Source organism: Pseudorca crassidens, chromosome X, assembly GCF_039906515.1.
Source record: "Pseudorca crassidens isolate mPseCra1 chromosome X, mPseCra1.hap1, whole genome shotgun sequence".
NCBI lineage: Eukaryota > Metazoa > Chordata > Mammalia > Artiodactyla > Delphinidae > Pseudorca > Pseudorca crassidens.
The window spans coordinates 89,692,321-89,719,002 of NC_090317.1; the positions used below are offsets into that span (position 1 = coordinate 89,692,321).

At 39.9% G+C, this 26,682-nt stretch overlaps 1 protein-coding gene across 1 annotated transcript in view; it reads left to right on the top strand.

The window, feature by feature from the left end:
• Window positions 1–205: 205 nt before the first annotated feature.
• DGKK (diacylglycerol kinase kappa) overlaps window positions 206–26,682 on the top strand; it is a 159,789-nt gene continuing 133,312 nt past the window's right edge. Inside the window, exon 1 of the mRNA XM_067723407.1 lies at window positions 206–739. Coding sequence (XP_067579508.1) covers window positions 206–739 — 534 coding nt within the window. The remainder of the gene's footprint in view (window positions 740–26,682) is intronic.

Genomic DNA, 26,682 nt, shown 5'->3' on the forward strand with positions numbered 1-26,682 from the left:
CTCACCGAGGGGCGTGTTCCAGCACTGGGAGACGCCGAGCGCCCCCGGGTTAGACCTCAGAGCGGAGCCAGCCATGGAGCGGGGCGGGGGAAAGTTTGGCACCCTGGAAGGGGTTGTCAAACTAGGGTGGGCGGGGCGCCCGAGGGTACTTTAGCCCTCCGAATTCAGGGTCGCCCGCTGCCCGGACCTGAGGCGGTGTGCGGCCATGGACCGCGGAGCTGCCGCGGCCCAGGGCACTGCCCCGCCTCAGGTTGGCGAGCAGCCCGCGGAGTCTCCAGAGCCGCCGCCGCCGTGGCCACCGCCGAAGCCGCCGCCGTCACCGCCGGCGCGAGCTCCTCAGCTGCTCCACGCGCCTTCGCCGGCACCGGCACCGCAGTTCTGTCCAGAGCCTGCTCCAGAACCCGGTCCGGAGGCGATCCCAGAACCAGCCCCAGAACTAGACACACAAGCGATCTCAGAACCAGCCACGGAACCAGCCCCCGAGCCGGCCCCAGAACCAGCCACAGATCCGGCCCCTGAGCCGATCCCAGTACCAGCCGTAGAACCGGCCCCCGAGCCGGCCCCAGAACCAGCCACAGAACCAGCCACAGAGTCCTGCCCTGAGCCGGCTCAAGTGTCCTGTCCGGAGCCGAGCCCAGCACCACATCTATTGCAGTGTCCGGTGGTCGCTCCAGAGAAAGGTCTAAGGACCTCGCCATCGCCACGAACGCTAGTGCCAGTGCCGTTGTCCAATATAAAGGTAAGAAAAAGATCCCCTGGGGCGGGAGGGAAAGAACCCAGGCGAGGCCGGATGGCTATCCAGCTTGCGGGACTCTGGGCACCCTTAGCATCCCATTTGGTTGCCACCGACTAGCAAAGATGCTGGGAAAGATGCGGGGATGGGGGAGCCCAGGGGACTGGGAAGCGGTTGGGAGGCGGGAAGCAACATGTGGAAGTGAGAGTGGGCTGTTTGGGGCTAGAAACGGGGGTGATAGCACCGGTTGGGAGTCGGAGCAGTTTTCCTCATGAGGAGAAGTGACAGTGCGGTGAGCGCCTATATCTTGAAAAAGAAGAGGAAGCCCAGGGAGCGCAAGAGACCTAGAGAGGTGTTAGGGGCTGGCCCAAGGTACACAGGGACGGGATTGGGGAGGGGGTGGGCGGTGGGATACACCTCTTAGCCGCGGTCACTGCCGCAGAGGCCCAAGCTGCGGAACAGCAGCGTCTGTTTGGCCCCCTCCCTGCCATTGGGGAGGGGGTTCCTCAGCTGGGGCACAACTGGCAACGCTCCAGGGAGGGGCCCGGAGCCTCTGTTGGCTGCTGGGCGCTGGTACTCCGCGTGGGGATGAGGGGTTGGGCGGCGCCCACGCGCACTGCAGGGGAAGGGCAGGGTTCGCAGGGGAGGAGGGGGAGAGCATGCGTATGTCGAAGCCACCATTCCATCTCTCTGCAGGATTTCCCGGCAGGTAGGTGCAAACACGGTGATACAGTGATGGGCCGCGTCACAAACGGTCAACTGGCATCCCGCACTGGTGCCAGTTGGGATGGTACAGGAGCCCCAGTTTAGATACACGAAAATGAGTTGGTATTTGAGAGCATGTGAATGGGAACCCTCATCTCTTCCAGTCTTCAGAGACGACTTCTTAAACGTTGCACTTAGCCGGAAGAAGACCAGTGGAGAATCCTCGGGCACCCGCCCACAGGGGAGGGAGGAGGAAGAAGGTTTTCAGTCCGAAGGTTTTCGGACCCTGAAACCCCGAAACCCAGTTTTCAGTCCTTGCGTTGGACCCTGAAACCCCGAAACCCAGCTCTTCAGAAGGAGTCTTTCTTACTTTCTCTGTGCTCCCCCTACTCTTCGTTTTTCCTAAACTTTGTTCCACAAGATTGTGAAAATCATAATAATGCATACATACACCTTCATTTAGCTTCCCCGCAGAGAAAAACAACAAAACACGGAAACAACACATCACACCAACGATGCCCGTCCATCCTGCTGCTTAGCAGGGCATAGGAACACGGCTCAGAATCCTTCTGCTCTGGACTGTACACTTGTAGAATGTAGGGGAAGGGGGTAGGGGTTGGCATCTCTAAATGGAAATGGAAGGGCTGGTTGCTTCCTGAGTTATGACTAGGGAGGCTTGAATTTGCAAAATAACTGAAATGATAAACGACTGAGAAAGAGGAACTCTAAAGGGAAAAGTTTCACAGGGAAAAAAGGGTGCAGAGGTTTCAAAAGAAATAAAATAGAACTGTAGGGAACTAATATATATATATATATATATTTTAATCCAACAACCCCGCTCTCACCAAATGATGGATCTCCACATGCACGCGCACACACACACACACACACACACACACACACACACCCTTCCTGCACCAGAGCAGCCCTTCCCTTCAGTGACCTCAAGAAGGGAAAGGGCGGGGCAGCTAGACCTGGGAGGTCACCCTAACCAGGTGCTTGCTCTTGTCTTTTTGGAAGAGTTTGCATAAAGCTGGTGAGAGGGAGACCAATAAGGACCACCTAACTTGTGGCCTTCTTAAGTGACATTCCACGAACGTGACTGAGAAACTGACATCTGAGGGCTTAATTACCAGGATAGTCAGTGAATGTATGGCCTCTTTGGCCTCTGGAAGACTGACTGGAGGTCGGGAGCTCCAGGGATGAGCCCTGTGACAGTGGGAAAGCATCTCCCAGCAGCTTGACAAGAAAATTTCTATTGCCAGACAGATAAGGAGGATCAAGGTAAGGGGAAGCAGGTTAGCTTCCTCTACATAGTATCCATTCAGGCGTGCTGGCCAACTGACCCACGGGCACTTGGCAGCCCTGGCAGGGGACCAGGACCACCTCCCCCAGTTTCATTTTGCAAAGTAGAGCTGGTCTTTTGTTCAGTCACTTATCTTGCAGAGTGGGCTTCAAAAGGGCCATATAAATGAACCCTAGAGGATTTTGAAGGATGCAAAGATCTGGGTAAATGCTAAAATTCCTGGGAGGAACCCTTCTCCAACACTTGAGGTGTTGCTATGCTATTGCTTTCTGATGCAGATGAGAACATCTGATCTTCAGTGATAGGACCATTCTCTGCTGCATTCTCCTCAGGCAAATAGCACCCATAGCCAGCTGACTTGCATCTTAACATTCAAGGCAAACAGGTTGCCATCTTAGCTAGGGTTGCATTTTTCTCAGACACTGCCTCCTTGAGGCAAGCTTAGGGAATGACATACGTGTGTGTGTGTGTGTGCGTGTGCGTGTGTGTGTGTGTGTGTGTGTGTGTACACACACAGAGAGAATCTTAGAGCTCAAAACTAAATATAGCTCTCATCGTACAATGAAATCCTACGTGGTAAGACACAGTCAGTACCAGTAGCATGAAACTAGCCTGATAAGTCAAAGGATAAAATGAGCAAAACAAAGGGTTTGAATGTGACTACAGATTTCTCCCAGATAACTTTGCCAACCAATACTGCAGTAAAAAACCCAACATCTTCCAGTGTGTGGTCTGCTCTCTTTGGGGGTTTCAGAACCTGCTGGTTGCAAATCTATGACAAGCATGAGGGTAGGGACTGAGAAAAGGGGGCTCATGTTTTCTTTCTGAATGCCTACTTGGATAACAGTCTGTGAACCAAACCTGTCTATTTCCTTCCTTTCTGAAATGGTTTAATTTCCAGGAAATGAGCCGTGGTCTCCCACCTGGTGGCAACAAGTGTAAGTAAAGATGTGTGAATTGGTTCTTTAACAATGCTATAACTCTCTTTGGGGGTGGGGGTTTACATGTAGACCATATTTGCTTCCCTTCACTCAGCTGTGGTTGAAGAAAGACAGTTTATATTTTTATTCATTGGGTTTTGACCAGCTATGAAATTATAATCACATCATACAGGTGATTAATGAAATACACTTTTATGGCTTTTATTTCTGGGTTAAAGAGGGGTCTCTGTATCTCTCACTCCTAATGACTACACAGCAATTACTATTACATCCCAAACTATAACAGAACAGTTTCCTGGTATTTTTTGCACACATTTTCTTGCAAAGTAGCAAGCATTTGCTTATATGACATCTGGTAATTCTTGCCTGAATGCTTCATATCTTACCTACGTCTGAGCTTCTCAAAGGTAGATACTGTCTCTCCTTCCCAGTGCCTAATATAATTCAGCCCTCCCTATTTTTGCTCAATACACTTGCTGAAGCTTGAAACCTAGCAATTCCATTTTCAACAATGACGTAGAGACTGCTGCTGTGAATGAATTAAAAAAGGCATTCTCACTTGTTTCAGAGTGAGAAGTAAATGCTTATTTAAATAGCCTGGAATATATAGCCCTTAGGAAATGCAGTCAATCTCTCCATTTTCAGAATGGATGTTAGAACCATAATTAAGAAGAAAATTACTAACAATTAAAAAAAAATGATTTGGAAAGTGTCCTTATCCCCTGCAGTCCCGGCAGCAGCAGACTAATGATGATGTTGTTGGTTTCAGGGGTAATAAATTTTTTTCCTAAGTGAACAGAATATCTGCAGTGACTGTAAACAACTTCAGGATGTAGTTCTAATGTTTAACCTGTTGAAGGTCAGGATGAAATTACTTTCTTTCCTCATAGGTTCTTTCTCCCCTCCTTGCCAGGTTTTGATGATACCATCTGATTTATTTGGTATATTCTGAGAGCTCCTGAGCATTTGCTGCAGGATGTTTTAGAAACAATAATAAGATATTTGTCCAGTGGTCTTTCTTTTCTGAGAATACAGTTCTTTTATGTTTATTAAAATCTCCAACTGGGGCTTCTGCAGATCTGCAGCCCAAAAGGCAAGGCTGAGCCATCAGTTACCCAAAATGCTTCCAAGAAAAGGGGAAAAATCCATAGAGTCCAGGAAAGCATTCAGGGGCCTTATAATAAGGATTATATAATCCCTACTGCTAGTATGGCACTTTACAGTTTGCAGAATGCTTTCCTCTGCATTATTAACTCTTTTATTCCCCTGAAGAAGGCAGCAGGGTGGGAAAGAACAAAAATAGAACTTGACACCTAATAGGATATAACTATTAATTTATCTATTATGGATTTTTAAAAATATCCAACATATGGCTTTCTGTGACATGTAGGATACTCATTTGTCTAAGAACAATCTTTTAGCTGACATTCCATCAGCCTTGATTTTTTTCCAAAGCAGTGATTGCTTTTCCCTGTCTGATACTCCCAGAGGAGGCCATCATAGAACAGGAGCCTGAGACGGAAGAAGAAGAGGCACAAGACCCTGAACCTATTACTCCCAAAGAAGGCCTTTTTTTTTTTTTTGGAAAGAAAATAAATAGAAATTCTGCTAGGGATACAGTTCCCAACCTTTCCAAAGCCCGCCGACTGTAATTCTCTCAGTGGAAAAATAAAAACTTAAAACATTTAAAAAGGAAAGCAGCCATTCCTAAAGAGAGATGCCCCCACCCTCACCAAAGCAAATAAACCTTATTCTCAAAATAGAAAAACAAATTTTTTAAAAAAGAAAGGGACAGTGACCCCAGATAATGAAACTTATACCTCCCCTGAAAATTATTTTAAGAAAAAAAAAGAAATTCTAAAGGGAGGAGCTCCTTGCCCTTTCCAAAGCCCATGAAACATATCCCCAAGAGAAAAATTTTTAATGAAAAGGATGAGAAATCATCTCAAGGTAAACAGTATTTTTAACCCTAAAATTTTCTTGAAATTTATAAACTTTATTTGCACCTCATGGCCCATGCCCAATCTCTCACAAAAATTATGGGGGCAAAAATAAGTCTCCCAAATGTTCACCAATCTCACCAAAGCTCCCTACAGTTATTTCTTCCAATTATACGAAATGTCCAAAATAGGCAAATCCTTAGAGACAGAAAGTAGATTAGTGGTTGCCAGGAGGTGAAGGAAGGGGGGAGGGGAAGTGTGGGTGATAGCTAAAGGGTACAGGGTTTCTTTGGGAGATGATAAAAATGTTCTGAAATTAGACAGTGGTGATGTTTGCACGACTTGTGAATACACTAAAAACCACTGACTTGTATGCTGTAAAATGGTGAATTTTATGTTATGCAAATTTGATCTCAATTTAAAAAATAAGTAAAGATCGTTCATCCAACTATATGATAATGAACCTACTACCTTCCCACAAATAAGCAAACAAAACAAATGAATAAATAAGGAAAAAAAGAAATTTTAAAAGAGGGGATCCTCTTAAGGACCTCCAACCTCACCAAGAAAAATAACTTTTATTCACCCCCAATTTTTTTTTTCTTTTGAGAAAAACAAACAAAAAAGGAAATCTCTTCAAGAGCAGATACTTTCAAAATCATCAAAATCGATGAAACTTACTAATCCCTCCACCCAGATACACACAAACATTTTAACTTAACAAAAAGAATGAAATATTAAAGGTTAGGGTCCCTAATCTTACCAAATCTCCTGAATTTTTAATTCCCATAAAAGGAAAAAAAAGGAACAAAAGAAATAAATCCCCCCAAAGGGAGATGCCCCATCCTCACCAAAGCACATGAATATTATTTCAATTTCTTTATTGAAATATTTTACAATTTCTTTAAGATTTAAAAGAAAATTAATGAAGGAAGGATGTGTATATTGGTGGAGGGGATAATACCAATGAAACGAAAACAAAATCCTCTTAAAAAGAAGTGCTCCAACCTCACAAAGACACATGAACTTTTCTGTTCAAACACAACGAAGACAAATGCAGAAAAGAAGAAAAAAATAAAAGGAAATCCCTCTAATGAGAGGTGACCTGAATTCATCCAAACCCAAAAGCTTTATTTTTAATATAGGAAAATTTTAACTTGGAAGAGAAAGGTAGGAGAGAAACAGAAACAAAACCAAGAAAACCCTCTTAAGGAAAGATGTCCCCAGTCTCCACAAAGCTCCCTTTTCTCAAAACAAGTACATACATTTAGAATTAGAGGGGAAAGAAGGAAGAAAATGAATATATTTTAAAAGAGAAACCTCCTTTTTAGGGAATGAAGAAGCCCCCAAACTCACCAAGTCCCTGAACATTTTTTCTCCAAGAAAAAAGAGAGAGAGAGAGAAACAAAGAGGGAGGTGAGAGAAGAGGAGGAGGAAAGGGAGAGAAAGGAAGGGAGGAAAAAAAGGGGGTAGAAAGGGAGGAAGGGATGGAAGAGGAGGAAGAAGAAAGTTAATTAAGGGATAATTTTTAAAAAGAAGAAATTCTCAGGGAAGATGAACCAATGAAAATAATGAATGTTATTGAAAATAATGAATGTTATTCCTGATAATCAATGCATTCCACCCCCCATAAAAAGGAGAAAAACCCACAAAATTTCCTAAAGCTTCTTCAAAGGGAGATGCACCCAATCTCACCCAAACCCAGGTGACTTATCTGTCTTCCAGCCTTCAAATATTTATTTTTTTAATAAAAGGAAAGGAAAAGAAATCCTTTCAAAGAGAGATGTTCCCAATCTTATTTCTTCCAAATAATTTATTTTAAAGAAAAGGAAAGAAAAATCCTCCTAAGAAGGGCTCCCCAACCTCATTAAAGCCAGTGGCCTTTATAGCTCCTCTCCACAAAACCTAGTTTTCAAAAAATGAAAATCCTCCAAACCTGAAGACAGATGCTCCCTCAACCCTACCAAAAACAATGAACATTTTCCCCAGAGATGATTTTTAAAGAAAAATACTTCCATCATACGAGATACCTTCAACTTCACTAAAATCAATAGACCTTATTCCTCTCCACACACAAAAGGAAAAAAAGAAAAAGAGAAATTTAACAGGAAAAGAAGAGAAATCCTCCTAAGGCAAGTTTGCCATAATCTCACCAACACCATTGAACTTTATTCCCCTAAAATTTTTTTTAAAGAAAGAGCCAAAAAGAGAAAAAAAAAGGCCTGTCTTTTAAGAAAAAGTATCCTCTCCACCCATCCCACTCTAAAGACTAGAAAGTGTTATACAAAGAAAAGGTAATATCATTCGAGGAAAGTACCAGTGAACCTTAAATTCAGCACGTGAGGCTGAAGGGTAGTCAATGGTTAATCCCAGGCTGGCTTCCCTCTGCCTCCAGCCCATTTCTGGTTACCTTTCCAATCTGTCATTCAGGCTGTACACTCAGTAAAGGAAAACCCTGTCCATGGAAAACAGAATTAAGAAGGCAAAGCTTCTGAGGATAAATCATATACCTCTTTTCCAAACCAAACAGAAATGATTTGGGAATTAGCTGCATCATCATTCTGCTCTAATACTATAGAAACTCAAGAGTTGATGATAAACTTTAAAGCAATGACTTACTAAATAGTAAAGCTTACTATTAATTTTCAAATTAGATAAACACCCCTACCTAGCACAGAAGGAGCTTAGCCAATTCAATAATGGGGTTCTGACAGTGGTTTAATCAGGTGCTCACTTAAATGTCTGTTCTCATAGAGCGATAAAGGGCTTCACTCACAAATACATACAATTTGCAAGTCAGATTTATAAGCAGAGAATAAGACTCAATGTTTTCCAAATTTTTTAATTCATTTACTTATTTAAAAATTAAAGTGAAGGACCTACTGTATAGCACAGGGAACTATATTCAATATCTTGTAATAACCTATAATGAAAAATAATATGAAAAGGATATGTGTGTGTATATATATATATATATATAATATATAACTGAATCACTTTGCTGTACACCTGAAACTAACACAACATTGTAAACTAACTGTACTTCAATTTTAAAAATGGTTAAAATATTTTAAAAATTAAATTGAGTACCTGCTCTATGTCCTACATGCTTAGCACTGAGGAATCCACGGTGGGCAAAATCACATAGATGAGATTTCCTTTAAGAAGCAATGGTAAATGAGGGACCCAATTACCAAAACAGATGTACAGGGAGTGATTATTTGTTTTACCAGATGTACTTTACCAAGGTATTCACTCAGTCAATTCTCTCAGCATACCTCTTCTTAAACAAAAATGTAATGTAATAAAATAATGGAATATATGCTAATTTCAGAGAATGTGGAAAATCATGAAAGCTTCCAGAAAGTAAATAAAAATTATGTAGCACCCTGCCATTCAAGGGATAATTACTGTTAATATTTTGATATATTTTTTCCATTTATTTTCTCTGAATATATGCTTATAGTCTACAATAGTAAGACTTTAGGGAATGTGCAATTATGTCTCAGGCTTCCCCCGTCCCAGTCACCTTTCCCACTTAATTATTAGATTACGTACATTGTTCTACATTATATTTAGGAAACACTCATTAATTTTAGCTTAAAGTGTATCTACCTGTATGATCTGCTTGATAAACATGTGCTTGAAACATAACTGTTCAGGGATGTATTTGCAGTGTAAAGCGATGAGAGTATACATTTTATGTAGATACAATTGTTGTATCTACACAAACAAATGTCCCATATATAAATAGTTGACTGAGCTCACGTTTACTAACAGCACTTTCTTGGTCATCTAGATTTCATTTGTCCAGCTAGCTTTTGTGACTTGTGTTTCGAGGAGACCCAGAACAAAATCCACCTTCTTCCTACTGTTAAATTCCCAAAAGGAAAATCTAAATTTCTGAGACTCTATTGGGTCACTTTTAGCCATATGCAAAGATGTACTGATGGTTTTGTCTCTTTAACACAAACTCACAGCATCGTGCTCTTCTGGGTGCCTCCTACCCAGAAGGGAAATACGTATGTGTGAGGACATTAACAACAATTATTAGGAGAAAGACTATTCAATTCATCCAGCTTTCATTAACCAAATGTGGTAGAAAATTGAGAGAGTTAATAAACTGTATACAATCCAACCAGGGTTGAATCAGTAATTTAAAAGGCGAGTGTAATGCACTTCTTTTAAGATCAGAATCTTCAGCCTTGTCTGCAGCACTTAGAGATTTTCATCTTCCAAAGCATTACAGGCATTTGCTGTTTAAGCCTTTTGCTTTTAAAGAGCCTATAAAAGAGATATTGGCCCCTGAGAGCAAGGATTCCCGTTGCCTTTTTTCCCTCCCAGCAGCACAGGGCGAGGCATGTGATACTGTGGGATTCTGAGAGATAGGCATGATGCTCCCACCCAGAGTTTTGTCAGTTCTTCTGAAAGGAGAGGTGATGGGCATGGGGACTGAACCTGGCCCCTGCCTACAAGAGTAGGAGAGGGCTGGAATCACTGCTTGCAGGGCTCAAGTAAGAACATCCAGAATCCTGAATGTTCATTCATTTGCTTTCTCCTGCAGCTAATATCCCTTCTGGGATTTTGCAGCTTGAGGCAGGAAATGAAAGGTACCTGCTGAGTAAAATTTGTTAATCTCCTTGGCTGTGAGTACAGATACTTGAAACCAGGAAAATTTTCATTAAGCCCAGGCTTTGTCAGTTGAGTCCCCATTCTCCTGAAGTGGCTCCAGCATGACAGCACCATCCTCCAAACCCCAACTCTAACAGTAGTCTCTGCATCTCATTTTAGAATTACCTTGATTGTTAACTTTCCCTTAATAAGTGTCATTTGCATCTATTACTACCTTTAACATATTATTTCATGGTTTACTTACATCACTGTACATCTCCCTTTCAGTATAAAAGGAAAATGTGATGTAGCTTTACTAAAACAGCTAAGCATAAACAGCAGAGAGGCTACAAAACAAGATTACTGATTTCAGAAAATTAACAAGTTAGTGCCCTTCTCACTAACCTCAATTAATGCTTGCTGTGACAATTTCCCTCCTGCCAGGCTTGAGTAGAACATAACTTTTCTCTTACCCATAATTTGGATATTGTTGTCACTTTCTCCCTCACTTTAATTGGTTTGACTGTTAAGACTAATTAAAATGATAATTTTGGTGTTTGCTGTGGTCTCCTTTGCTTTAATGTACTCAACTGGGTGACAAGACCTCCAGGGCAGTTTTGTTTGTTTTTGGCTTCACTTTGGTTTCACATGGAATCAAAGCACCCCCTCAGTGGCTCTCTTCATGGTTTTCCTATTATATTGCTTCTCACTAGTGAGTCCTCTGTCTAGAAGTTCTTGGAAAAGTTTTATTTTGTCTTTCCATCATCCCTCATCAGAACTAAACTTTTAAAAGTTTTTAAAAAAGATGAAAAAGTCTTTCCTTCTAATGGTGCAAAACAAAGATAGACATTCCCAGGCAGCTTGAAAGCCTGCTTTTTATTTATTTATTTATTTTTGGTTTGTATCCACTATAGTATAAGCATCATTGTGAACTACACATATCTGCTAATTAATTCATTAAATGTTAATAATTAGGCATTGGTGTTTTAAATGCTTTACAATATGATACATATTTGGAGGACTGTTACAGAAGTATTTTAGAGTGTTTTACTGGTATTTGAGGAAACTGGTTGGGGGTTTGGAAGATGCAATGGGAAGGCATTATTACTTTTTCAATTGAGAAGAATGGAATAAAGTTGCCCACTATCTGAAATTCACTATCCAGCGTTTTCGGGGATGGACTAGATTCAGATATGAGGGATTACCTGATAGCAAATTCACGTTGACATAAGAAATTTAGGGGAAAGAATGAAGTTGTCTGAGGTAAGTGGGAACAATATATCTTCCTCAAACCTAGAGAAAAGTGGAATTAAATTAAATTAAGCAATGACAGTGAAAAGTATCAGACAGAGGTGCAGCTATGCCTGATTTGGGCAGGTTAGGCCAGGGCCTACAGACAGGAGAGTGAGGTATATGGACTTAGAAAAAAGGCGACTTTGATAAAATTGTAGAGTACAGATTGAAATCTTGTGGAAAATAAAGTAGATTGGGGAAAGTCCTATTGAAACTTTGAAGGCAACCTGCAAAATTGTGTATATCATCTGATTGATGAGGTATAACCATTGGAGGGCTGTTGATTAGTAAAATAATGACTGAAGCAGAGGGTTGGCTGATGGGGCATATAATTAAACACTACAAAACTTTCAATTTCCTTGTATACCAAATTCCAGACTGTCCTGAAAGGGACCTTTGGAGATCAGCTAGTCCAGTGTTTTAAAAACCTTTTTAGCCATAGAATCTTTTTATGTTTTTCTCAATGAAATCAAGCGAAAGCCTACAAGAAGTATTTCATTAGTCCTCCTCTATGCTAGTTTGGGTTTGTAACTGACATGCCTTCCCAGCTCTTTATTTTAAGCTAATAGGAAAGTGAGTTTGTACTCCCTGTTTATTACTGGCTTCTTAGCAAGGATGCTGGTGAGGTAGGAATACACTGTATAGTAAAAAAGAAACAAGTCAGAGTTTAACATTTGGCCTAAAATATTCCAGAAAGTAGATAATACTGTCCTGGAAACATGTCATTTTAGAGTTCCTCCCTCCTCACTCACCCTAGGAATGTATTACAACTATCTTATAAAGTGGGTTGTCATAATGTACGCTGTCTTTGCTTGTAGGAACATTTTTATTATTGGGGATTGTGTTCCTGACCAAGGACACCACACCAAGTAAATTGTAGATATAACTAAAAATATGTAATAAAAGCTAATATATAACTGTAAGCTTCTGTAATAATTTAAAACAGCAAAATTGTTCCAACACCTATAAAATGGGCATAAATGTACCATACACACTGATTTTGTAAGGGGCCCCAGTGTACTATAAAATGTACATGCAGCACATAAAAGAGCCAATTCTACATAAATTTAATCTATTGTTATTATTTACTTAGAATTTGCACTCTGCCCGCATCCAAAAAGGATATAAAGTATCCTACAAAATTAAACACATATAAAATAGGACAATTAAGCACAAATAAAAACAGAACAAAACCAATTCAAAGCAGTGGTGAATGAGACTTTAATATATGCTAGTTGTAATAAACCCTAATGACACATTTAATTAGCAGTACTTTTGTTTGCTGCCTTTGGTGGTAGAAAAACTTTGGGGAATGATTTGAATGACTCAGGCCTCTTAAAGTTGGTATCTGAGGAAGTCTGAGCTAATGCCTCATTTTTATGCAATACATCTTCCTGTAGCAAGCTGCAGCAACCACAGAACGAAGAACTAAATGTTGCCAGGATTGTGGTAGAGGTGTTAATTAGTTGTCCTAATTAACATAGGTTTGGGTTGTTTTGGTGTGCCTGAATTTTTCTAATATTCTAATGCATGTATGCAACTGTGAGGCATATGAGTATTGGACCTTCTCAAATACAAATTCTATTTCAAATAAAATTTATTTCTGAAATAAGTCCAAATGGTACCTTGCAGCCAGACATTCAATAGTTTGGACTCTTTCTTGGATTGGGAGTTACTTCACATTGATTCTAGGCCTGATTCCACTTTACATAGCTGTGTAATGTGGGGTAAATTGCTTAATCTTTCCATGGCTTAGCTTTTGTGTCTCTTAAATTAAGCCAATAATGTGCAGCTGACTCAGCTCAGCTCGGCAGTCTCCTCCAGCAAGTCTTCACTGTTATCCCATCTAGGCTGGATGCCCTTCTTCTGGGCTCCCTACCACCCTGTACAAACTTCTGCTTCTCATTTGCTTCTCATAAACTGAGATTATCAACTTGAATATCCCATTAGGGCTATAAGGATAAAGCTCTTAGGGCCTAACATACTGCCTGCCACTCAATACATGGTGTCTGAACTACTTTATGAAAATGCCATAAAGGCTGAATGAGAAATTAGATTTTAAACATATATTTTAAAAATAAGAAATATGCAAATGCTAGCTTATTTTAGTATCGTTTGTATATATGCCATGATATTTGCTATCATCACTTTCTATCTTTAGGTATGTAGGTAAGTTTTAATATATTCACCCCTCAAAAAATGGACTTAACAACTCAGGTGCATTGCCAGTAGGTGATTGTAGGCAGGGCTGCCTCATATCCTCCCAGAGGGCTGTAGTTTTTTCTAACTCAGACAGAGGGACCCTACACATTAGTAGCAGCTGTGTATTGATCATGTGGATTTGAATTACTAGTCTTTGGTTATATGCATAGTTAATCTTGACAAAAATGAGAATGATGAGTTATCTAGTCAGTTCTTTTAAAAAAACAAAATGCAAATTTATTAAAACACTCAAGTATAGCAACACTAAAGAATATTATACTTAATTATAGTATATAGAGAGCAGGGTTAAACACATAACTAGGTACCAGTTGGTAGTCTTATCACTAATCTTAACTGTTAATTAAGATTTAATCTATTTATGGTATTCTTTTAACCATAATTGAAAAGCTCCTGACTCATTGCCTTGGTGTTAAATTTCTCCTGTATCTGACACTTGAATTTGGAGCTAGGTGTCAATATGACTATTCTGAGGTTCTCCCTTTCTTGTGAGGAATAAAAAGCAACAACTAAGCTTTGATGTCCCCTTGGCAGTCCAAGTTTTATCAAAAATAGCTTTCTACTAGTTACAGGAAAAGCCTTAATTTGTTTCACCAATGCCTGAGCACCCTGACCTTGAAAATGGTCTGATCAAGAAAGTGAATACAGAGTCTCTACTTAGACAGCAGGAAACCCTAATGACCATCTTGTTTCCAATCAGAAGGAACTTTTTCATTAAAGGAGGTAGAAAACTTCTACCCTTTCTAGAATAGCTACTGGGCAGGATCACCACATAAAGTTGTACAGGTTGTACACTATGTGAGGCTGCCATGACTAAGGGGAACACCTTTCACAAAGTAGACATCATATAGATGGATATAGATATAGATATAGATAGATATTTATTCTAAACAGTTTTCCTGAAGATGGCAGTCAAGTGCCTCATGCTAACAAAATCAGTTGACCCCTGAACAACTCTGAGGTTAAGGGCACCAACCTTCCACGCAGTCGAAAATCCTCATATAATTTATAGTTGGCCCTCCATATCCGGGCTTCCTCCTTATATGTACTTCCTCCATATCCAAGGTTCCGCATCTGTGGATTCAACCAACCACAAATCGTGTAGTACTGTACTATTTACTATTGAAAAAATTTCCACGTGTAAGTGGACCTGCACAGTCAAACCCATGTTGTTCAAGAGTCAACTGTATTATGACAATTTTCTGACAAATGGAACTAAAATATTTTTAGCAAATGGTGCCTTTTCCTGATGTGCCTTATGGGCTGATCCTGATACTAATTCTTTACATTTAAATACAATGGCTCTCTTTGTAACTCCCTAGAAGCCTATAAACCATATGCTCAGAACTGATTTCCAAAATATCCTATTTTATTTCATATCACATTTACCTTGGGCATCATTTTATGGGCCCAGCATGCTTCCACTGTGCCACTCTGCTAGGTGTGACCATCATTTTAAAACAGAAAATTGTGACAAGGATTTGAACCAGGAATTTATAGGGGCACAGTCATGGGCAGGCATGCATCCACAGGTACACAGTGGTACATTTGCTCCCAGGAACATACCCAAGTATACATACTCCAATAGCTGAACAGCCTGGTAGGTAGGCACAAGTGCACACGTGCGCGTGCACGCGCACACACACACACACACAAATAGAGATTTAGTTGGACATTGAAGCATATGAAGGAGGAGGCTCTGGCTGCTCACTGTGGTGCCAAGCTCTTGCCCAGCTCTCCTATTTAACCTATTTTCAGCCTGTTTCACTCCCACAAGGCAATGAGTTCCCTAAAGTTTGCATGCTCTCATGTGAGTTCATTTCAACAAACCACTTTTAGGGCGTACTAGTGACAAAGAACTGTGCTAAGTAGATATAGGGACCCACTCAGTCTTGGAAGGTTATTTGAGGGAGGTAAGATCTGAACTGTGTCTGAAGTTTAAGTAGGACTTTGATAAGTAAATGTGGGAAAAAAGACAGGAGGCAGAGGGACTATCTTAAGCATAGACATGGAAGAATTAGAAAGGGCGATGCTCTGAGAGTCCCACAAAGACGTTTGGAACATTTAGTGCATCAGGAAGAAAGGCTAGAAAACTTAGTTGGGAGGTAAATTGCAGAAGGCCTTGAATGCCATGTGAAGGAACACGTGTTTTATTCCATAAGCAGTGGAGAATCATGGAAGGTTTTTGATTAAGAGTAACATGACTAGGCTTAGATTTAAGAAAACTGTCGATATATAGGATGGGTTAGCCAGGAAGACTCTAGAGAAAGGGGCATCAATCTATGCAAGATATATTGAGGACCTAATGCAATCAGTATGGGAAAAAGTGGATAGAAGAGATACTGTTGGGATTTGGTTTGTAATTGATTAAGAGTGGATGGTGGGGAAAGAGAAGAATGGAAGGTGACTCTAAACTTTCTAGCCTGGAGTTGTTAAAATTATAAAAACGACAGGAGCAAGAGCAGGCTTAGGTAGTTTCCAGAGGAAGATCATGAGTACAGTTTTGGAAATTTTGAGTTTGAAGTGTTGGTTATGCTCAGCACAGTGATTAGAGAAGGATGAGAACTTAAGGGTTAAAGGACCAAAGTATGTATGTTTTACCATGAAAAGTAAGCAGGGTGGAAAAAGTTTGTTGCTCCCCCCACTACATACACACTAATTGAAAGCAATGAACAAAATCAATAGAATCAGATAATGGAAGAGAGATGAACATGGACAAATAATGTTTGGGGAAATAGGCAGAGAAAAAGTTATTGATTTTGAAGTTGAAGTATTGAACAAGAAGGGAGAAAGAAGAGAATGTGTAATTTTTTTACAGGAACATTTTCTTTGAAAGTGTCAATCCTGAGTAATTTTTTTCAACAACTTTTCTATCCTCTCCTTTGGCTGTTTTCTCTTTGTTGAGAAAAATCCTCTGAATGGTCTTGAAAGGAGAGGGGATATTGTTCATGTGTTGTGCTCGGATAGAATGCAAGTAGCTTTTCTCTTATTACCCAAGTCTTTATTTGTAAGCCTAGGAATATAGTGTGATTTTGGAAACCAGTAAGGTTAACAGTTATCTAGTTATTAATAGAAGGAGCATGAGAACATTTCTCTTGTGTTAAAGAAGAATATATTCTCTATAACAAAGATTCTATTTTAAAGCTCTTCATATATAGTAGACACTTAATAACTGTTGAATTTATAAGAAATAACAAAACAGTCATAGATAGATAGATAGAGATATAAATATATAGATATTAAGATATCTCCAGAGACAGCAAGCTAATATATACTTAGGGTATTGTAAGATTAGCTCTGAAAATGTTGAGGGGAGGTAGGGACTTTCTTAAAGAAAACTATTCTTACCAGGTAAACTTTGTCTTTTAGGTATGAACTGAATAATAAGCCCCTTAACATAGCAGCAGAAAGTGGAGGAAACAAAGGGTAAGCCAGATGGAATAATCAGGGAATAAATTGACAAATGTTTGAAAGTGTGAACTGAAAGCTTGGTAGGCCCCCAACTCTTTGCTAGTTGGTGTGGAAAGAACAAGGGTAGATGTGAAGGCTGCAATCTCACTTGGAAAAAAAAACATGTACACCAGAGACAGGTACATAACAATACAAGAAAATATACGATTAGGTTACAGCAAGTGTAGGTCAGAGAGTAATGCTGTATGATTATAAAAGAGGGGAACGATAAGGGATGGAGTAGTTAAGGAAGGCTTCCTGATGGAGGTGAGATCAATCAAACCTATATCTGAGAGCAACATACACAAAGACTTGGATGCAGCAAGGACTCTATTCAACTGATATCAAAGAGTTTTGAGAGAAAGGCAGGATTTGGACTTTATTCTGTACAGCAGGGTATTATTTAATGTTCTTGAGTAGGAGAGTAACATAATAAAAGTAATTTTATCTGATATATATTGTGATAGTGAGAAAGATAGATTGGAGGGGATAAGATAGGAGGCAGGGAGATTACCTAGGCTGTTGCAAAAATCCAGGTGAGAGATGACGGTGGCCTGCTTATTGAAAGCAATGATGATCATTTGTTCATTCACTTAAAATCATTTCTTGAACACCTACTCTGTGTCAGGCACTGTGCCAATAACTGTAAATTAACTGAAGGAAATTATAGCTAAGTAAAGAAAATAAGACCAAGTATACAAATAACTACAACCCCAAGTAGAAAATGACAATGGCCATGAGAGAAACTCTGAGTTCAAAGGAGATAAGAACTGATTGGAGCCTAGCAGGATGGGGTAGACTTGAGTTCGGAGATGAGTAAAAGTTTTCTCATTTGAGAAAAGATGCTGGGAAGAGTGATAAGAAGGGAATTCTAGGCAAACAAAACAGTGTGAGCAAAGGAACCAAGGTGAGAAAACACTGGGTATTTTTTGGAGACAAGAGCATGTGAAGCTTGGGGATGCAGACAGAAATGAAGAGCTAGGAGAAGGTGGGGGTAGGACAAGTGAATGGAGGTGGATGGGTAAGGAGGAGGGGAAATGGTCAGGGAAGATAGCATAGGACATTAATAATTTCTAATGTTATTTCTACTTTGCAACTCACACTTTGCTCAAACTCTGTCTGTATTCTTTCCAAGGGTCTGGGATGCTTTTGTTTCATTCCTGGCCTACCCACTTCTATGCACCATCTTCTCTGATGTGGGAGCATAAGGTCCTGACTGATAGAGGTGCCCTAGCCTGAGAAAGGAACTGATTCCCGCATGCATCTCATACAAGGCTAGTTTCGACACTAAGTAGTATCTATATTCAATCTTTGGTGTTCAGGGACATCTCTCAGTCTCGGTTTTGCTGCCTGTATATACCTGTTTGACATACCTTTGGAATGCCTTGTCATGCGTGTAAGGAGAACTGTTCCTAATTTGTTTCTCAGTACATTTCAAACTGAGCCTTCAGAGACACTTCTCAATCAGTTACGTTATAGCCATAAAAAGTAGTGGTCTTTCTAGACTACTACTTGATATTTGTATCATACTCTACAGCCTTCTAAAATGCTTCCATATTTCCCATGTCCTATGTCCTTGAATTCTCACCACAACTCTGTATGTGGTATTGGTTTCACCCCCATTGTGCAGATGAGAAAAATGAGGCTAAAGGATAATCAGAGTCAAGATTCAAGCCCAAGGCTCCTGACTCCAAAACCAATCCCTAATCCATGTCAGGCTATTTAGTACCAGGTTTTCAAAGCAGTCCTCTTGAGCCCAAAAATGATATAGTTTCCTCTAAACAAAGTAGGATAATGGGGGCCATCTGACTTTATCTCAGGACTAATTACCTTCCTTAAAGCTAACAAAATCCACAGGCTTAAGATGAGACACAGTTTTAAGGTGGTTGTAATGGTTGTTTCATATAAAACTCTTTTGGATGCTTATAATGATGATTCATCGTGTAAATAGTTTGGGACTTCCTAAGATCAGAATGCTCAGAAGGTTCTATAATTCTTAAGAGATTAAAAAACACACCAGTCTAGATGTTTGGGCCCAGAATTGAGATTTAAGAGGCTGATTCTATTCCTAGCTGTGCCTTTGCGATTTGAGGTAAATCCTTTAACCTCTCACTTATTTATCCATTGGTAAATAAGCATAATTCCCACCATATAGTAACTGGGAAGCACTTTAAAATTCTAAGCTCAAAGGTATTTTAAAGCCTTAAAACTTCTGTAAAGCACTTTGCACAGCTTCAAAATGACTGTGACATCAATACACGGTGGAATTAGTTAATTTAAAACGAGTATATGGAGACAGGGTTAAAGCACAGATTTCTGCCTGTCTACTACTGTTTTTAATAGGCACAGCTGAAGTCTGTGTTCCCCTTTCATATCTGCCACAATGTGGTGTTGCCACAGCAAGTTGGCTCATCCTGCATGCTATCTCCTGCAGGATCATATGTCACTACAACTAATATCCCTGGGTAGAGATTTTTCTAAGGTAGAAGCCTAGTGGAGAAGGTTAATTCTCTATTTCATTTTTCCCCTTTGAAGCCTGGATTGTGTGGAAGGGAAAATGTTTTAGACTTTTTGTAATAATACTTCTCTGTCCTATGCCTTAATGTCCCTGTCTATAAAATGGAGTTACTAAGATCTGCTTCTACCTGCAGAGGCAATATGTGAGCCTAACCGTGGGAGTTGCAGTGTAACATAGTGAGCTTCACAGTCAGACACATTTGGGTTGAAATTCCAGCTCTGTCATTTCCTAGCTCTGTGACCTTGGGCAAAGACCTTCACTCACCTCTCTGAGTCTCATTTTCCTCAATTATCATATGAAATTAATAATTCCCACTTTGTGTGGTTGCTCTAAGGATCCATGGCATAGAAAGTGTTTAGTTCAGTGCCTGGTACCTGATTAGTTCTTTTTAAAAAAATGGTAGCTGCTATGATATGAAAGACACTGGTTTCATTTCAAGCAAGTACTATACTCGCTCACTGTCTCTGCAGCCCCTTCCTGTTCAAAAGGGGTGAATGTTCCACGCAAAATAAGGAAAACATGGGAACAACAAGAGTGGCTATCATTGCTTTTTAACACTGCATCTTAATATCACAGTCATGGACCCCCTTTACTTACTGCTGTTTTCTTCTGGTTAAAGGGGCATGTCAAGAGAGAGACTTGCAATTCAATTCAACAAGTATTTTTGAGCACTTAGTAATCGCATCTCTGACTTCTTTCATAATAAGTTCTCTCTTCTTTCTATAATTTATTGGTAATGGACAGGTATTTCATTCATATTAATTAATTATAGAATTCTAAGTTTCTAGTTAATTATTTCAATCCTTCCTGACATTTGAGTCACTGATACCTCTCAAGATTTTTTTTTCCCAGAAAAGCAGCAATTTTAATTTGAAAGCAATTTTATGTATGAGTGAAAGAGAGGAAAAAGGAACCCCCGAAGAGCTGCAGGGCAAAAATCATTCAGTGGCAGCACCCTATCTCTGCAGACCTGCAGAGACAGAAAGAGAGAGAGAGAGACAATAGATGATAGATAGATAGATAGATAGATAGATAGATAGATAGAAAATAGATTAGATAGGATAGATAAATATAGAGACAGATACATAGATATAGATGATAGATAGATACATAAATAGATAAATAGATGATAGATGAAACATAGATACATAGAAATGATAGAGAGATGATAGATAGGTGACATATAGATGATAGATAGATACATAGATAGATCTAGATGATAGATACAGATAGATACATAGATATAGAGATAGATAGATAGATAGATAGATAATCTCCAGGGTACACAGAATTGGCACCAATTTAATTTGGGCGGGCCTCCAGCAAGAATGTCGGTAATACTTGAGTGATCTTCCTTCAAACATCAAAGGGGATGATGAACTTTCATGATAAAGGAATGAGAATTTACAAAGTCCAGTGTTAACTTTATTCCAACTTTTGAAGAAGTTGCTGCAGAAACCTAAGTCCTGAAAGAGACTTTTTTCATTTGGAGACTCTCCTAGGGAGATTTTTCAAGCAGATAGGATTTTCCTAGTACTGCTTTGTAATTTGAGGTTGCAGCATAGCAAACATAGCAGGCACAAACTCTGACGCATGGATTTATATCTATGAGGAGAAGTGGAGGGAACAAGGATGTTTATGCACTGATATTACTACAATATTTGCTATTAAGAGACCTGAGCTCTGATATCAAGTTTGGCTGCATTGACAAGGTCTCTCAGATCCTAAGGCTCCTCATAGTGAACAATATCATGTATAACCAACTCTCCATCTCTAGGTGAAATGAAGACAGATTTAGGTATTTAATCCATGGTGCCAAGTAGCCTTGAGATTTTATGGAGGAGGCTCATGTCTGAGCACGTCTCCTGTCTTCTGAGAAATTCTTGGACTCTGTAGTTTAAAAATAACATTAGAATTCCAAAGATAGTCATTTAGATACTGCTGTGGTTAAGTGGTCGTATTTGCTAAGCACACACCTCAGAAGACAGGCAAATGATTATAAATAACAGTACAGATGCAGCACTGCACTTCTGGGAAGCAAGAACAAATCCAGCTTATGTGTCATCCTGCAACAGGATCAAGTTCTGTCCACAGATGACACTCAGTGGAAAGCTACCACTTAAAACCCACCAATGGAACAAGGAGGGCAGTATCAAAAAGTCAGGGCAGCAACATCTGAGTTCCCATCACACCTCAACTCCTCTGAGTTGGTACTCTGTGGATTATAAATGGAAGCTGGAAATTCAACAATCGGTATGTGATGAGGTGAGGTAATCAGAAGCCTACAGGATAAAGAGAAGCTTCCAAGACACACTGAAGCATAGCATGACTAGACCTTGGACTTCTAGCAAATGAGAGTGTATGTACAGGCCATTCTAGTCAGGAATTCTCAGAAGTAGCATATCTTTTTACATATTGATATTTTCTACTACAAATATAAATCTTAGTAGCAAAGTTATGAAAAACACCTGGCATGAGTAGTGGATAAGGCCAGCCTCAAGGATAGGGTTCATGTGTAGAACATGGAAGAGATTGCCCCCACACTAAATATTTACAGCCATGTGTATACATGACTAGTCATTACTCTCGCCTGTGCCACCTTCCAGCATGAAGGACAACTATGTGTGCCTTGTTTTTCAAGTCCACATTTCAGAAGGCTGATATACACATTTTCTATGACTTGGGGGAAGTGGAGAGGAAGAGAAAAAGAAAAGAAAAAAACACCACACAAACCTAGTCATCCTTTCTAGGCTGAAGCCAATCCTAGGAACTGACTCGTGGTTGCCAGGGGGAGTTTTATGGAAAAAGTTAAAGTAGTGTAGCTGGAGAAGTCAGGCATGAAAGCTTCAACTCACTGTAGGAGCTGTTTAATCACTCTACACTCTAAGTGTGTCTGAGCAAGGGTGGGCATCATACCAACAGTGTAACCAGTAGCACTGGGGTGGTTGTGAGCCAGCCTAGCTCTTATGACCAGAGTGCTTTATTATTGGTTTTTCTTTCTAGGGAGCCTGGTAACTGGGGTATATGCATGACCCATTGCATTCTTTGCTCAGTGGCAGCATAGGATATCTGTTCTCTGGCATGTAGCTTCTTTCTAAGTCTGGAGTGGAGGGAGGAAAAGCAAACAATTAAAGTAGTAGTTGGCCTTCTCTTTCCTCAGTGTCTTCTAGTCCTATTGGTGTTGAACTTTGTCTTAGCTGTTTTAATCAAGGCTTCCACCACAGCAGACATTTCCTTTGTGGGATGGCTGTTGGTGGGGCATTTGGGTATGTAATCACCTTCAGGCAGGCCTTTCCCAGTTTCCGCTTGAGGAGGGGAAATGTGGGAGGAGTAAGGGAGGAGAGGAGGCTCCAAGTGGGTAATATCTCAGATTCTGCTATTTTCCCCTTCTGACCACTCCCTGGGCTGCCATCCTAAGGCGCACATGGTTCCTGGGTTTTAGTGTCACCATGTGGTTTAGCATGTTACTCATACTCCAGAGCTTGGACTTCCTGCCTAGCAGCAGCAGTGTAGTGGTGACCTCAACAAAGAAGGAAGTTGATATTCTTTGTGAGAAACAAAACTAGTGTGGGCAGGCTGCTGATGCTATGGGCTGATGACAATGACCTCCTCCTTAACCTGCCCCTGCTCTAAGAAAAAGGGCCCAACAAATCATTATAGGTAAAGATAGCACTCAGTTCATTCTAATATCCTGACAATTCTTTTCTCAGGTTGGATACAGAGTCACCTCCCCATCTCTCCCAACTTCATATGTCCCTGCAGTTCCTCTGGGGCAGTGAAGATCATTATTTGTAGCGAATCCTGCAGGAGGAGTTGCAGGTCAGGGGGCAGGATGGAGCCCTTAGCTTTTATGGAATGCAGCTTGGTTTACTGTTGGGGCACCTTCCACAGTGACTCATAGTAGGCGCCTGATCTTCTGACTCACCACTATTAAGGGAGCATGGTCATCCAGTGCTCATTATGAGCCCCTGATAGCTATGCAGACTTTACAGACCCTAAGAAGTATAGGAGAATCTATTTTGAATCTCACCACCCGCTACTGCACCCCCTCTATGCATTATTGAGTCCATTTGTGGCTTGCTGTATACTTATGCACATTCATATGGATTTGCCCCTGCTGATGTATGTGTGCTTCTCTTCCTACCAGTGTGAGTTAGTGTTTTTGTGTAGGAGTCCAGCATTATATTTTTACGTCAAGTCCTGTGAGGGGCATTCTCAGAACTAATAAAGCAATTTGTTTAAAAAGAACTTCCCACCTCCAGATGTCCCTAAGCAGACCAAGCTGATTACAAAAAGGACCAGTTCAAATCAGAACTCTTTGAGGAGTTTCCAGAAGATCAAATAGCCCAATATCAGATCAGCCATTTGTGGTCTAGGGAAAGATATTGGGACTAGAGCCTACAAAATGGAGGTACTGAGGATGGGATGGAAAAAGAGGAGGAGAGAAAGGAGGTTTGGTAAAAGGTTAAAAAGAACAACAACAAAAAAGGACATAGCCCCTGTCAGATGCCTAATTTCTCTTTCAATGTTTGGAAATACCACACAAATAGCTCTTGCATTCGAGTTGTCCAGGCGGCTGGAGATCTATTTATTTTGCATTTAACCAAGGGTCAAAGGATCTTTGCTGATGTTTTTGCTTAAGGGTTGTGAATAAAATTTCCACCATGCTTATCTGGGAGTGGACCGAGGTAGAGGAGGTTTATCCAGTACTTAAGTTATTTTTAGATCACCTTTAAGTCACTCCTTTGGAAGAAAGCAGCATTTATGTCCTGAAGGATTTCTGAAAAGAATACAGAAAAGCTGGGTTACTGCCCCCTTCATTCCTGACTCTGAAAAGATTTCCCACTGGGAATCCGAGTAAGTCACTTGGACTCTCTGTTTGCCCTGATCTCAAAGAATTATTGCTCAAATAACTGGAATTGGTCAAATAGTGGTAAAACCTAAGGCAACATATCAGAGATCTAGCCCTACCTTACACTAAATTGAGTTTCAATGGCTGATAATGACAACTAGTCAGTGCTTGGTGATATAAACTCATGGAATCTGACGGTCCTCATATGGAACACCTAAAACCAGTGTCCTGCTGTGTCTCTTTTTACTCAATTTTGATTCTTGTTATCTACTTACTAAAGTAGGTGTTTCAAGCATTTGTTGTACAGTAGCCCTCAAGTCTCGATTTCTGCAAAAGTATACACTGCTTCTCCTAGAAGCTAAAGAATTTTAGCTTTTGTATTTTTTGCCGATGTCTGACTACATAATTTTCAAGGTAGAAATTTCACAGATTTATTATATAACATTGTATATATACTAGTCATGCTTCTCTATTTTTTCTAAATGGAAGACAGTATAATTCAAAGAGGAATTGTAACTTTATGAGCTATTTCTCCCCTGCTCACATCAGGCATGGTAAATAAACTCTCAAAATTCACTATGTGTATTTTGTAGTATTATACTCAGCTCCAGGAGCTGCATAGTAGTACAAATGCGTTAGTAATTATGCACAAGCAATAAGCTCAAAATCTTTTAGTCAGGCCGGTCAGCGTGCATGCACGCACATGCACACACACACGGAAAATCCTCCAAAGGCATTAAAGATAGCAGAAAGTCATGGTGAATGTTTCTCCAAAGGTGTTATATAATAGGCATATAACAATATGATACCAAAAGCATGATCCATAAAAATAAAAATTGATATACTGGACCTCATCAAAATGTAAAACTTTTGCTCTGTGAAGCTTGTTAAGGGGATGAAAAGGCTAATTACAGACTGGGAGAAAATATTTTCAAATCACATATTTAACAAAGGACTTGTTTTTGGAATTATAAAGAACTCTAAAAACTCAACATTTTAAAACCAAAAAAATCCAATTAGAAAATGGGCAAAAGACATACATAGACATTTCATCCAAGAGAATATACAGATGGCAAATAAGTGTATGAAAAGATGTTCAATATCATTAGTCATTAGGGAAATACAATTAAGACCACAGTAAGATGTCACTACACACCTATAAAATAAAAGAGTAGTGACACCACCAAATTCTAGAGAGGATATAGAAAAACTTGATCATTCATACATCGCTGGTAGGAATGTAAAATGGTACAGGCACTCTGAAAAATAGCTTGACAGTTTCTTTTCAAACTAAAATAGGTTTGCCATACAGCCCGGCAATTGCACACTTGGGCCTATATGCCAGAGAAATGAAAACTTACTTTCGTGCAGAAATGTGTACACATATGTTCATAGCAGCTTTATTCATAATAGCCAAATACTGGAATCTTTCATTAGATTGAATGGCTAAACAAATTGTGGTACATGCATACCATAGAATACTATTCAACAATACAACTTTGATGAACCTCAAGGAAACTATCCTACGTGTAAAAAGCCAATCTTAAAAGGATATATACTGAATGATTCCATTTATGTAACAATTGTGAAATAAAAAATTAGATGGAGAACAGATTTGTGGATGCCATGGGTCAAGGATGGGGGCAGGGGTGCAGAGGAAGTAGGTGTGGCTATAAAGGAGTAGCACAAGGGAGTGGTGATGGTACCACAATAGTGGTGATGGCACAATTCAATATCTTGACTGGCATGATCTTTACTAAAAGCTACAGATGTGATAAAATTGCATAGAGGTACACACACAACACCTACAAAATGGGTTCATGTATAACTGGTGAAATCCAGATAAGATCTATGGATTGTACTAATGTCAATCTCCTGCTTTTGATATTGTACTATAGTTATAAAAGATGTTAACACTGGGGGAGGATGGGTGAAGAGTACACAGGACCTCCCTGTACATTTCTTTGTACCTTTCTGTGAATCTGTAATTATTTCAAAAATTTTTTAATGTTTTCTAAAAAAAACAAGGGTAATATTTTTTGGATGCTGTATATTTTGTTTCATATGTAAGGCACAATTAATTTCTTTATTTTGTGCATTACAAATAAATCCT